General features: G+C 36.5%; 1 protein-coding gene across 1 annotated transcript in view; it reads left to right on the forward strand.

Moving 5' to 3' along the window:
• Positions 1-15605, forward strand: part of MCF2 (MCF.2 cell line derived transforming sequence) — an 88282-nt gene that overhangs the window by 64917 nt on the left and 7760 nt on the right. The window contains exons 24-28 of the mRNA XM_013976301.2: positions 4449-4541; positions 7450-7528; positions 8086-8152; positions 10998-11107; positions 12644-12753. Of these exons, the coding sequence (XP_013831755.2) occupies positions 4449-4541; positions 7450-7528; positions 8086-8152; positions 10998-11107; positions 12644-12753 (459 nt within the window). The remainder of the gene's footprint in view (positions 1-4448; positions 4542-7449; positions 7529-8085; positions 8153-10997; positions 11108-12643; positions 12754-15605) is intronic.

Genomic DNA, 15605 nt, shown 5'->3' on the forward strand with positions numbered 1-15605 from the left:
CTAATAAACTTTGGTTGAGAATCAGGAGTTTGTAATCGACATCAAACAGGGTTCAGGTTTCCTGCTATCTGTGTATCTATTCCCAGGGAACATACTTTATCTTCATAGACTAGTTGGACCCAAATCCATTTGATTCACTTTTTTATTTGTAGAGTGACCTAGCTACTACCTAATGGACTATTTCTGGCTTGTATTGATTTTTCTTTTTTTACTTTTTTTCTCTCTCTTTTTTTACTTTTAATTTATCACAAATTGGGCACACTGACAAAGTAGTTTAGTATTTCTAAAGTACATCAGAGTGAGGATGGATTGGTATGTGGTAACCAATTCATGAGAATGCAAACAACAGTGGTTACCATGGAAACAGAGGGTGGGATAGATGCAAGAAACATTTCCATGGCAGGTAAACAGGCAGACTTGTTGACTTACTAGATACAGAAAATAAATAATACCTGACATTGGAAGGAAAAAATCAGCCTGTTTTTTCTTTGATTCCACAGTAATGCCTAGTGTCCTTAATAAAAGACATTAGTCACTGATGCCTGCAAGGATTGAGACCAGTATTATTAGGAAAATGGTGATGTTGCTCACAGAGAAAGATCGAAATTAAGCTATTTCTTATAAGCCTCACTATGCTTACTTCCTCTTGCTTACATGAGATTCTGGAATTAAATAATTGCTGGTAGGACTAGTCGGTATGTTACTTAAGAGTTTTGATTCCTGGTTTCAGAACCTTCTCCTTGGTAGAGGATCAATGTGGAAGCACTTTCAAGGAACTGTTGCCTTGACTTCATCATATCAAGCTGGAATTTCATGGCCTGACAGCTATATGATGACTGTGTGCTATATTTTAAGTTGACAGCTCCTGTGCAAAGGAAAGGCCCTAAAGTCACAGTTAGTTAGTCAAATGGAGACATTCGAGTTCTTCAGATTCCTCAGTTCATGCATTTATTATTTTCATCTATGTTTTTAAGTTTAACAAATATATGCATCATGCTATTTTGCTAGGAGCTGTTTAAATGTTATCACTGTTAATTCATTTAATCTACATAGCAACTTTATATGAAGTAGGAATTATTATCAACCCCATTTGAGGATAGGCAAGCCAAGTTCCAGAGAAGTGAATAATTCATCCAAGGGCATAGATTCACACCCAGGCAGATGGCCTCAAACTCCATGATCATAACCCCTGTGCCATGCTGGCAGGTCTTGTTCTTGCTTGTTTATTTCATTCCTTCATTCTTTTTTATCTCTATCCTCTGCACTTAATCTCCTCTCTATCCCTATAGCAACCATTCTAATTTATTTGATGTATATCCTTCAGTTTGTGTGTTCTTTTTAAATACATATTAATGTTCTGTGCTCATTTAGTTTTTTTTAATATAAATTTATTTATTTTAATTGGAGGCTAGTTACTTTATTGTATTGGTTTTGCCATACATCAACATGAATCTGCCACGGGTGTACACATGTTCCCCATCCTGAACCCCCCTCCCACCCCCCCCAATACCATCCCTCTGGGTCATCCCAGTGCACCAGCCCCGAGCATCCTGTATCATGTATCAAACCTGGACTGGCGATTCATTTCACATATGATATTATACATGTTTCAATGCCATTCTCCCAAATCATCCCACCCTTGCCCCCTCCCACAGAGTCCAAAAGACTGTTCTACACATCTGTGTCTCTTTTGCTGTCTCGCATACAGGGTTATCATTACCATCTTTCTAAATTCCATATATATGCGTTAGTATACTGTATTGGTGTTTTTCTTTCTGGCTTACTTCACTCTGTATAATAGGCTCCAGTTTCATCCACCTCATTAGAACTGATTCAAATGTATTCTTTTAAATGGCTGAGTAATACTCCATTGTGTATATGTAGCACAGCTTTCTTATCCATTCGTCTGCTGATGGACATCTAGGTTGCTTCTATGTCCTGGCTATTATAAACAGTGCTGTGATGAACATTGGGGTACACGTGTCTCTTTCAATTCTGGTGTCCTCAGTGTGTATGCCCAGCACTGGGATTGCTGGGTCGTATGACAGTTCTATTTCCAGTTTTTTAAGGAATCTCCACACTGTTCTCCATAATGACTGTACTAGTTTGCATTCCCACCAACAGTGTAAGAGGGTTCCCTTTTCTCCACACCTTCTTCAGCATTTATTGCAAATTTTTATAAATTGTATTCTGATATAATCCTCATTTTCTTTCTTTTTTGATCCCAGAAACTGTTTTCAAGATACAGTTATGTTACAGTTTTATACCCAATACCTTGTTTGTAATTGTCTCATGGCAGTTCAGCCTTGCTGCATTTTTTGTTTTGTTAATATGAAGATAAATTTTTAAATAATACTAACTCAAGAGGTAACTATTATGTATCCCAGATACATATATAAAAGTCTTAAAATAGGTAGTTATTGGTTAAAATCCCAGAGTTCTTGACTCACTGGGAGACTTTAACAAGGTAGTTGACATCATTGTACTGCCCTGAAGACAGAAAATTAGTTTAAAATTTGGCGCCCTGAGTACTTGATGCAGCAAGATGTCTTCAGATAAAATGCTTTGAAGTAAAGAAAATAAATTCACAGCTGTCAGAAATCATCAATGAAAATGTGAAAGATGAGGCAGAGATCACAGTTATGGTATAACTATAGAATCAGCTTTGTTCTTTTGTTTTATATATATATTATTTATTACATAGTATATCATATGACTGATAGTTAGAACTTTAACTCTGCCTCAATTCTTAAAAACCTTTCAATAAAATCTTTATATTTTATTATTTGAGAAAATATGTACAATCCATGAATTACAAATAGATTGTATTACAGTGGATCATTTGTAGTGAGTTGCTTAGAACTAAGAACAATATTGGAGAAGGAAATGTCAGCCCATTCCAGTATTCTTGCCTGGGAAATGCCATGGACAGAGGAACCTGGCATGCTACAGTCCATAGGGTCACAAAAGAGTTGGACACAACTTATCTACTAAACAACAACGGCAAGAACAATGTAGTTTGATAGAGATAATTGTTAGATTTCCAGAGTAACTCAAAAGATTTATTTAATCTGTAATGCTGTGCTCTATGTAGGCAGTGAAAAATAGCAAAACTGTTGCTATTCAAATAAGGAAAAGCTGAGAAAGCAAACTCATACTTTAAAAAACTCATCTTGTTATCTAAGTCTTTAATTCATGCTATATAATCCTTCTATCAACTCTATGATATAGGTACTCTTCCTATTTTATAGTCAACGGAAGTTCAGAAAGATTAGGCAACTTGCAGCCAGACACTTAGCTAGCTCATGGGCTTTCCATCTTATCATGCTGTTAGGACAAAACCATGTATTGAAACAAAATCAGTTTAAATAGAGCTTGAATATGAGATTATTATTTATCTTAAAACCTGATGTTTAAACAAAAGTAGTTTAGTTAGAGTGGTTGAGTAGGAATATAAAGATGACTTTTGGACATTCTGAAAGTAACTTCTGAGTACATTCAGGGTAGATGTCACAGGCTTTTTCATTTCTAAGTATAATCCCTTTTCTTTTTCTTGATATGGGGATCTCACTAAGAACTACTCTTAATGCTTATCAGCTCTAATTAGGATCATTTGGGACACATGTAAATGGAACAGAGCAGGAGATATTCCTTTAGATAATTAGGCAAGAGTTGAAAGAAAAGAAGGCAGAAGACTAAAAGAGAATGTGTACAAGGGAGTGAAATTGCTCAAAATGGAATTAACCAAGCTACTAGCAGCACAGGATAAAAGAAAATGGAAAAGTCTGTGCTTTGCACAATCATGTGAAAGAGAAGAAAAACTATGGTAAGGAAGGACTATTGCGTGTCAAAGTTTCACTGGCTACAAGAAGACATCACTCTCCCATGACAGATTATTTTCCAGAGAGGCTGAGAGATTGGTGGAAATAGAGGGGATTTTTGTGTAGCTGATTGGTTCCTGCCTGACCTGTAAATTGGATGTCTATAACATGTAGGACTTCTATAGACATAAGTAATAATTTATGAGATTAACTTATCTGGCCTATGATTATTAAAAATAAACCATTTAAATTAGTTTTGGATGACTTTGTTCACTGATATTTAACTACTTTTACTTCTGTGTTTGACAAAATTTGTTTTTATAGTATACTGTTAATTTATAACAGAATTCAATCTTAGATGGACTACTTGTATGTTCAAATTTATAACATTTGTTTCAGTCCCTGGAATGGAGCGTGTAGTCTGTACTAAAAGTGCATAGTTCAGTGAAAACATACAAATACTCAGGTCTGTGATTATATTCATCATATTCTTTGAATGTAAAAGTATATTTTGCACAAATGAGAAATTCTGTTTTGTTTAGAATATGATGGGTATGATGGGAGTAGGTTTAATGTAATTTCATTTTCAGAATAAAATGCTCATAAAAATCATGACATATATTGTAGATGGATGAACTTGGAATCACTGAATACGTAAAAGGAGACAACCGCAAGTTTGAAATCTGGAATGCTGGAAAGGAAGAAGTTTATATTGTCCAGGTTGGTCATTTAAGAATTGTTCTAGAAACTCTACCTGCCTTAAGATACAAAAGTCTGAATTTGCAAACAAAAATAATTTTGGTTACCTTACAGAAATTCTCAGTCCTTTCCTGTAGGTCATCTAAATATTATTTGATAATTATTCTTTGTGATATAGTTAAACATGTTATCAGTTAGCAAATTTTCTTTGATTCTTTTATTTAAGTATAGTTGGTGTACAATATTATATGTTATAGGTATACAATATAGTGATTCATAATTTTTAAAGATTATTTTCTATTTATAGTTATTATAAAATATTGGATATAGTCCCCAAGTGATTCAATAAATCTTTGTAGTTTATTTTATACCTAATAGTTTGTAGCTCTTAATTCCCTACCCCCACATTGCCCCTCTACACTTCCTTCTCCCAACTGGTAACCACTAGTTTGTTCTCTGTATCTGTGAATCTGCTTCTTTTTAGTTATATTCACTAGTTTGTTTTATTTTTTGGATTCCATATACAAGTGATATCATATACATGATAGCAATCATATTTGTCTTTCTCTGACTTATTTCACTTAATATAATACCCTCCAATTGCAGCATGCCAGGCATCCCTGTCTATCACCAACTCCAAGTCCATCCTATTGTTGAAAATGGCAAAATTTCATTCCTCTTTATGACTGAGTAGTATTCCATTATGTGTGTGTGTGTATATATATATACTGCCTTTTAAATCCATTGATCTGTTGATGCACACTTAAGTTACTTCTGTTGGCCAAAGTTTTCTTCAACTTGAGATGTGTCTGTGATGCTTTATATGGCTTCAAGTTTTCACTGCTACATCAGGAGACTTATGAATAAGAGCTGGAAGCCAAGAGCTTGGCTGGTGCTTTTCTGTCTCCATCAAATTTCTAGAGTTACAGATTGATAACAGTGCTGAGTTCCTCTGGTGCTCAGCATTCAGAGAGGACCTGATTATGAGACAAGGTGATATGATGGTTCAGATCAGGTTGCTGTTTCTAAAGAATATGGTTAAAGCCCTGGACATACATGCTATAATGTTCAACCTGTTTCAGGGAAGAGGAGAGAAATTAGAACATTTTAAGAGCCATTTCAAAAAGTATTTGTATCATGACTTGTTACCTGTTGACAATGCTTGGTGTTTTTTCTTTGTTTTAACTCTGTCTTCAGTCAGTTCAGTTCAGTTCAGTCACTTAGTCGTGTCCGACTCTTTGCGACCCCATAATTTGCAGCACGCCAGGCTTCCCTGTCTATCACCAACTCCCAGAGTTCACTCAACTCACGTCCATCAAGTCGGTGATGCCATTCAGCCATCTCATCCTCTGTCGTCCCCTTTTCCTCCTGCCCCCAATCCCTCCCAGCATCAGTCTTTTCCAATGAGTCAACTCTTCACATGAGGTGGTCAAAGTATTGGAGTTTCAGCTTTAGCATCAGTCCTTCCAATGAACACCCAGGATCGATCTCCTTTAGGATGGACTGGTTGGATCTCCTTGCAGCCCAAGGGACTCTCAAGAGTCTTCTCCAACACCACAGTTCAAAAGTATCAATTCTTCCATGCTCAGTTTTCTTCAAAGTCCAACTCTCACATCCATACATGACCGCAGGAAAAACCATAGCCTTGACTAGATGGACCTTTGTTGGCAAAGTAATATCTCTGCTTTTGAATATGCTATCTAGGTTGGTCATAACTTTCCTTCCAAGGAGTAAGCGTCTTTTAATTTCATGGCTGCAATCACTATCTGCAGTAATTTTGGAGCCCCCCCCCAAAATAAAGTCTGACACTGTTTCTACTGTTTCCCCATCTGTTTCCCATGAAGTGATGGGACCAGATGCCATGATCTTAGTTTTCCGAATGTTGAGCTTTAAGCCAACTTTTCCACTCTCCTCTTTCACTTTCATCAAGAGGCTTTTTAGTTCCTTTTCACTCTCTGCCATAAGGGTGGTGTTATCTGCATATCTGAGGTTATTGACATTTCTCCTGGCAATCTTGATTCCAGTTTGTGCTTCTTCCAGCCCAGAGTTTCTCATGATGTACTCTGCATATAAGTTAAATAAGCAGGGTGACAATATACAGATAATTCATAAAAATATATGCTCTTGGCTTGATGTAGATGTAAGATTTTTCTTATCTATTAACAAACTTATCTTGTAAGTAATGGGAGGATATTTAAGGAAGCTTTCATGCTGTCATCAGTTATGAAGATAACTATGCAAGCAATTGTCTTTAATTTTTTTGGCTGCACTACAGTGTGGTATGTCAAATCTTAGTTTCTGAACCAGAGATCAAACCCAGGACCTTAGCAGTGAAAGCACTGAGTCCTAACCCAATAGTCCACCAGGGAATTCTGTGCAATAGATTGTCTTTTCAGAAACAATGTTTGTTTTGTTTTACTAAAATTAAACATGAAAATGTTTATATATTTTAAAAACCCTGCTGCACAAAAAAAAGAATAAGTGAGATTTATATTTCACATTTCTCTAAGCATTGGGCTTCCCTGATAGCTCAGCTGGTAAAGAATCCACCTGCAATGCGGGAGACCTGGGTTTGATCCCTGGGTTGGGAAGATCCCCTGGAGAAGGGAATGGCTACCCACTCCAGTATTCTTGCCTGGAGAATTCCAGTCCATGTGGTTGTAAAGATTCAGACACGGCTGAGTGACTTTCACTTTTCACTAAGCATTATTATTGAAGGGCAGTTTCAAATTAGTCTTGACTATTATTTCATCTAATCCGATGGCTGTTTATTTGCTTCTTGGAAGTTTAAGAATCAAAATATTAGGGTAAGAATATGATAGTTCAGGATATAGATTATGTTTAATATAATAATGACCTTTGTTTTATTATAAAGCATCCTTTTAAAAAGAAAACATGTCTTCTCCTCCCTCACTTTTTAAATCTTTAGGCTTCGAATATAGATATGAAGATGATGTGGTTAAAAGAAATCAGAAATATTTTGTTGAAGCAACAGGAACTTTTGACAGGTAAATTCAAGCATGCATTCTCTAGAACGGGAAGTATAAGAACAGTTCAGTGTCTCAGATTTGTGATAATTTTTACAAGGAATATTTACTTTCTACTATTTATAATTAAACTCATTAGTAGGAGATCAAGATTCAGGGAGTTGTCTGAATTATTTCAGAAAATGAATTTTGCAGTAAAAGATGAGCTCTAATGCCTGGGAAGCAGTTTTGCAATGATAAAGCAGTCTGAATGTGTTAATTCTAAGTCCTTCTCATGAGGCAGCTCTGTGTAGGAACTCAGTAATCAGTGCCTAGTAATGTTGGCCTAAGAGGGGTGCTAGTTATAAACTTGAATGTCTTGAATAAAATACAGCATGGTTTGATCCTTTTCTATATTCTGAATTCCGACTGGCCTTCAATCTGGCTGTTTCAAACTGGCCTTCCCTCTGGCTGTTTCAAGTCTGTGAAGGTGAACTAGAATGGGATTGAGGTGTGTGTATATGCACATGTGAAGGTTATTGGTCCTCAAGGAAGTAAGAAGCATGGCTTCTAAATGTAAGCTTTGTTTTATTTCACAGTTAAGAAACGGGAACAGCATAATCAGTTAACAGAGAAGACGCATCTTTCTTCTCAGCAGAATGACGAGTAAGTGATTCTTCTTTAAGAAATATCACTCTTGCAATCTTCTGTTTTCTGTGCGTAACATGAAATAATGTAATTAAACTATCAGACAAAAATTACCTACCCTTTTAGCAATATCTCATCAAATTCTATAAACACATCATTTTCTAAGTTCTGTCCTTGGTCATGGAGCCTGATAGTCCTTAATAGTTATCCCACTGTTTCTCTGATGTTAAAGGTGCACCAGCCCTGAGCACCCTGTCTCATGCATCGAACCTGGACTGGAGATCTGTTTCACATATGATGATATACATGTTTCAATGCTATTCTTTCAGATCATCCCACCCTCGCCTTCTCCCACAGAGTCCAGAAGACTGTTCTATACATCTGTGTTTCTTTTGCTGTCTCACATATAGAGTTATCATTACCACCTTTCTAAATTCCATATATATGCATTAGTATACTGTACTGGTGTTTTTCTTTCTGGCTTACTTCACTGTATATAGTAGGCTCCAGTTTCATCCACCTCATTAGAACTGATTCAAATGTGTTATTCTTTTTAATGGCTGAGTAATATTCCATTGTGTATACGCACCACAGCTTTCTTATCCATTTGTCTGCTGATGGACATCTAGGTTGCTTCCATATCCTGGCTATTATAAACAGTGCTGTGATGAACATTGGGGTACACGCGTCTCTTTCAATTCTGGGTTCCTCGGTGTGTATGCCCAGCAGTGGGATTCCTGGATCATATGGCAGTTCTAATTCCAGTTTTTTAAGGAATCTCCACACTGTTCTCCATAGTGGCTGCACTAGTTTGCATTCCCAGCAACAGCGTAAGAGGGCTCCCTTTTCTCCACACCCTCTCCTGCATTTATTGTTTGTAGACTTTTGGATAGCAGCCATTCTGACTGGCATGAAATGGTACCTCATTGTGGTTTTGATTTGCATTTAAGAGAACCATTTTAAAATCACAGTGGAAGTCTTTATTTTCCAGGGTTCACAGTACTCAATATTTTGTCATATATTCTGGAAGTCTTTAGATATCAGACAGTACTGACTCAATATTAGCTGATTCACCTCAACAGTATTAATCAGATTAAAGTTTTAATCATCATTCATATATACCTTATATATGTATATGTATGTATATGTACATATACATATGTATACATATATATACATATACAAGTATATATACACATATATACAAGTATATATATACATATATACAAGTATATATATATACAAGTATATGTATACACAAGTGTATATATATACAAGTATATATATACACACAAGTATATGTATACAAGTATCTGTATACTTGTATATATATATACACAAGTGTATATGTATATGTATACAAGTATATGTATACTTTATATACAAGTATGTGTATATACATATATATACATGTATATATATATACATATATACAAGTATATATATACACAAGTATATATATACATATAATGTATGTGTGTATATATATATATATATATATATACCTAATTCATTAAAGTTAAAAGTTCATAGAACAATAGTGATTTTTTGTTCTTCTTTATATTTTCCAACTTATGCAGTTATGGTTGACAATTAAAATTGTATACATTTAAGAATACAATTTGATGATTTGATATTGTGTTGATTGCGTGCATGCTCAGTTGTGTTCAACTCTTTGCAACCCCATGGACTATAGCCCACCAGGCTTCTCTGTCCATTGAAGTCTCTAGGCAAGAGTACTGGAGTGGGTTGCCATTTCCTCCTCCAGGGCATCTTCCCAGCCCACAGATTAAACCTGTGTCTCCTGGGTCTTCCCCTTTGGCATGTGGATTCTTTTCCACTAGTGCCACCTGGGAAGCCTATGATTTTATTTATATATGTGTGTGTGTGTGTGCGTGTGTGTGTGTGTGTATATATATGTATGTATGCTGCTGCTGCTAAGTCACTGCAGCTGTGTCCTACTCTGTCCGACTCCATAGACGGCAGCCCACCAGGCTCCCTGTCCCTGGGATTCTCCAGGCAAGAACACTGGAGTGGGTTGCCATTTCCTTCTCCAATATATATATGTATATGTGTGTGTGTGTGTATGTATAAATATATATATATATATATAGTGAAATAATCACCACAGTCAAACTGATTAACATATCCATCACCTTACATAGTTATTCTTTCCTGTGTCTGTAGTGAGAACATTTAGGATATACCTCCTAGCAAATTTTGGTTATACAATATAATATACAACAGGAATTTTATGTAATATACCTGCCTTGGGTTCAGAAGGGAATCATTTTTTTCCATGCTGGCTTGGATCCTAGGATTTAAGCTTCTGTGTATTATGAGCTATTATCACACAGACTTAAATACAGGGGAAAGTCAGCTCTGCTTGAATGGATTCTTAGATTATATTCTTTTTTTTTTTTTTTTACAATGTATTTATTTTTGACTCTGCTGGGTCTTTGTTGCTATGCAGGCTTTTCTCTAGCTGCAGCGAGTAAGGGCTACTCTCTAGTTGCGGTGCACAGGTTTCTCATTGTGGTGGCTTCTCTTGTTGTGGAGTACGGGCTCTAGGGCATGCAGACTTTAGTAGTTGCAGCACATGGGCTCCCAGGCTGTGAAGCACAACAAGTTCAGTAGTTGTGGTGCACAGGCTTAATTGGTCTGAGGCATGTGGGATCTTCCCAGACCAGGGATCAAACCCAAGTCTCCTGCATTGGCAGATGGATTCGTTACCACTGAGCCACTAGGGAAGCCCCTAGATTATGTTCTTATCACATGGTATCAATGGAAGAAATACCATTTTAAATTTCTTATTACTCTTAGACTGTAAGAAAGCTCACTTTTTACATATTTACTATTTCAGAGGGCAACAGGGAGCTTTTATAGGTGCTGAGGAACCTGAGTTGGAACATATCAGCACTATGGTGAAGGTCGGTGAGTCCATCACATCAATTCAGGCAGAAGCAAATACAGGTATGTGTAATGGTTATCCGAAGGGAGGATTCATGGTTGTGCAAATTGTTTTCTCTCATTGTTATTTTGAGAAATCTTTCCATCTATTCACTTTATACTGACTAAAACAGAGTTAACCCATTTTTAGAAAGCTCTTCTGTCTTGTATATATATGCAAGATTCTCTGGTGGGCACTGCCGAGCTGTCTGTGTATGGTCTGTGGACCAGTGTGGTCCGTGGACTAGTAGCATCAGCATCACCTGGGAACTTGTCAGGAAGGCAGGTACTTTGGCTCCATCCTGGACCTTCTGAATCAGAAACTCTAGGAGTGATGTCACAAATTCTCCATGTGATTCTTTCTGGCACCTGCTTAAGTTTGGAAGCCCCTCCTACACAGAATACAGAGGTGAATAGAACACATACACTGCATCAAGGGATGCACTCGTGACTCACTATAGGTTAGTGAATAGAGAAGAGTTATTTACAAATGGAATATTTTCTTTTCTTTTGCAAATTTGATCATTTAAAGAGTTTTAAAACAATTTGTTTACTTCAACGAACATAACAGCCTGATTGCCAGGAATCTTACAGTACTCTGAGCATACAGTCTAATTGAGATACACTCAGCTGCCATTCCAATAAAGCTAGGACTGTAGAAAGATAATGCAACAAGCAATGAAAATCCAACTTGATAGTGTGATAACAGGGAAGTAAACGGTGCTTCAGAGACATCCAAGAGGGTCACATTAACAACTCCGGGATCAACAGAATAGACTTCTCTGAAGAAATGGCCAACAGAGTGCCTGATTCTCAGTGCTTAAACATGATGGTCCTCAATCTAGAAGACTTCTCTACTAGCTGAGGAGAAACAGGAACAACAACCTTGCTCAGCTTCAGCTCCATTTACAGGTCACTTCCCTCAGGTCATCTATACTGTGGCCCCCTGAATCGTCAGGAGAGAGACTAGTATCACTGCTTTTATTTGACAGATGAGGAAACCAAGTCAGAGAAAGTTGACATGGCTTGCTCAAGGTTACATTCATAGTTTAGTGTGGCCAAGATGACATTCTGTTACTTCTTCACCCCATCCAAGTGCTTCATTCATATGAGTTCAATGCATGCTATTAATTATTTTAATAATTAAGCATCTCTTACAGGCAGGTTCTTATGAGACACACAGTGTGTAACACGTGGTCCTTGCATAATAAAAGAGATAAGTCCAAAATAACCATATTACCAGGTAGAATGTTATAAGTGTTATAAAAGTGGGGCCAGGAAGAATGCTATAGAAAGAATTTTTGAAAGAGATGACTTTTCTGTAATAAGGAGTATAATAACTTGTACCAAATCCAACATGAAACCATCTTAAAAAGTTAAAGAAGTGTAGATATTTCTGAAATATCAGAAATTCTAAACTAGTATAACCCAATTGGAGGTTTTATTACAAAAGATATTATTCTTGGACCATTGAAGTGTATAGCCTTGATTATTGCAGTTCATTGTACTTCTCTCCTTGTGGTGTACCAGTAACTGCCATCCTGCGTGATTTTCTTACAGTTTGGACTGAGATGTCATCATCTGCAAAAGTCTCTGATGAACCTGAGAAATGGTCCAGTAACTATTTCTACTCCTCTTATGATGGCCATGAAGAAGAAAGACCTCTAATGGTTAGTAATGACATATTAAGGTAAATAAATAAAAACTCTTCAAGCAGTTTTATTGATGAAATAGATTAGGCACATAGGGGCAGTCTTTTGTCAGTATCCTTGAGGTTATTAGAGGTGTTCCAAGGCCAAAAAACTTGAAATAAATCTTACTGTGAACATTCAGTAAGCACTTCTCTCTGTAAGAACTTGTTTGAGCCATACATTGAGCCCCTACTGAAGTTAATGAGATAGTCAATCATTCCAAGTCTTATATCATGACCAATTTTATCTTCAGTTTTATTTTATTTTCAATCTGGGCATGTGAGATAAAATCAGAGCACAACAGGAAGTTCAGGTATACTTAGAATAGATTCTAGATTAGATGTAGGAAATAAATATGACACATTTAAAAACTATTTAATTTCATCTGGGGAATATATTTTAGTAGGCTGTCAAAAAACATGCTAATGCTACGAATCTTAGCATATCCGAGCAGGGGAACACCCCATAAAAATAAAGGCTGCTTTAGAGTAAAAGTAAATGTTTTCTAGAAGAATTAGTTTTTGGTGTTATTAGGCTCCTAGTGGCTTATCCCAAGGAGTTAGGACTGTTTAGGATAAATCTCCAGTTTTCTGAAGTCACCAGTGTGGAGGGTGGGAATATTGCTTTTGTAGTGGACTGTTCCTTGGTGCTTTTCAGAGGAATACATTCACTTGGGCAGTTCTGGTCTCAAAGCTCCATAGCATTGATGCTGGAATGTGTTCTTTAAAAAAGCAACAGAATATTTTTTCATCAATAATATAATGACCATAATTCATATTTGTATGGTCGTTTACAGTTGACAAAATGATTTCACACTGAATATTCGTAGTCTTAGTGAGAAAAAGGGCAGGCTTTATTCCCTCCAACTGACAGAGGAGGAGACCGAGGCCCAGAGCTGGTAAGAGATTTGTCCAGAGTTCGTTGTCTAGACCAGTAGTGCTCAAGCTTTTTAGTGAATTTGCATTTTTCAAACAAAAAAAATGTAGTGAGAAGGGGGGCATGTGAAATATTTTTGCAACCAAAGAAAATGAAGACATAAAGGACTTACCTGATGGTCCAGGGGCTAGGACTTTGTGCTTCCACTGCAGCGGCACAGGTTAGGGAACTAAGGTCCCTCAAGCTGCATGGTGCAACCAAAAAAATTTTTTTTGCAAATCTATTTAACATCTGACTTCAGAAAAGACAGCTGGATTCTCGTACTGGCATTTACATTCAGTCTGTTGTGCTATCACACATTTGGTGACCTCTTGAAAATGCCTTAGTAGACTTGTGAGAGGATGAGAATGAAAAAGGCGAATAATAGAACTTTTACTCTTGCAGGCCCTGGGAACCCCCCAACCTTGAGAATCACTGAAAAGAACTTTCATTTCCCGAAGTAACATTATCTGAGGACAGGAGGGGTCATTGTTCATTGAGCAACAAGTCAGGGGAAGCTGGGTGGGGTTTCAATGCTTGCTGTAAATGATGCTCTACGAAGGGATGGTCAAGAACTGAGAAAGCTTTCACTAAGCATTTTTCCAGCTATCATGTCAGAAAATAAAGCAAATATGCAAAATTAAAGAATGCTTTCATCTTAGGGGGCGGGAATGGAGAAAAACCCAATAGCTCTTCTCCTTTCTCCCATGAATTCCCTGACTTGTGCTACTAAGGAAAATAGATACAAAGATAATATGGTGCATTCCACACCCCTCAATAAAATAACCCCCAAACTAAACAGAAAAGCAAGTAGGAATGAGCTATCTTTTAGCCTCACTTTATTAAGTCAAAACCAAGAAATAATGGGTGCTGCTTCCCTTGGAGAAGCCTGAGTCAGAGATGGCTGTCCTGTTTTAATGAAGCTACTCTCTTGAATGGCAAGGAGCTCTTTCCTGCCTGCTTCTCAGCCCATATGATAAAAATACTGCTCAAAAGACATTCAGCCCAAGTGATGTGGATAATACTTTCAGGTTAATTCTTTTGGATGTGCAAAGGCTCGATAGCACGTAATTCTTTCTTTCCTTTTTTTTAAACCTTTTAAAATTGTATCTTATATTTAATTGGAGGGTAATTACATTATTGTGAATGGTTTCTGCCATATATAGACAACTTTCCTTTTATATTAAAAAAGCATTTTTAATTATGGTACTCTTTTTCTATAAAATCATATATCCAATGTCTAAGATACTGTGCTGGAAAAACTCACATCTCAGAATACATTTGGACTTGATTATTATTTCTTCTCTGTCTACGTTGTAACCAAATTCAATCTGTGTGCCTTGGATTATTTAGCTTATTAATGAATCAAGTTAAAATTCTAGCTGCAAAATGATTAAGGCCAAGTAAAGCACAGCATTATGGTTTAATATGCTTTTATTGGACTAAGCTTTTGCGCCCATGATTTTTACCTGTGCAAAATGATATGAAGCACAGAAATCCTTTTGGGGACATCTGTAAATCTTTGTTCAGGGCCATTGCCTTTTTTATGTGCCAAGATAATTGTTTTTTATGAGAGTAATTTACAAATAACAGTATTTAAATATTATTTTCATGCTTTTTTCTGGATTTATGTTTATTATCCATGTAACTTTAATCAGTCGGGCTCTGTTATTTTCTGTGTTGTTCACACTGTAATTCTGTTCTCACAAATAAAAATGAATTCTTCAGGTTAAATAAACACATGTTCTGCTGTTTTTTTTTTTTTTTTTTTGGCCATCACAAACTGTTCGATGTTTGTTTGTTCCTAAAAAGCTGCTGCAGCTAACCACATTTGCCATTGAGGAAAAGAGCAAAGTCTTTATGTCATAGAACATGCAGTTATACAAGTAGTTTTGCATTCAAATTTGTAATGTCAT

Source organism: Capra hircus (assembly GCF_001704415.2).
Source record: "Capra hircus breed San Clemente chromosome X unlocalized genomic scaffold, ASM170441v1, whole genome shotgun sequence".
In the NCBI taxonomy this organism is placed as follows: domain Eukaryota; kingdom Metazoa; phylum Chordata; class Mammalia; order Artiodactyla; family Bovidae; genus Capra; species Capra hircus.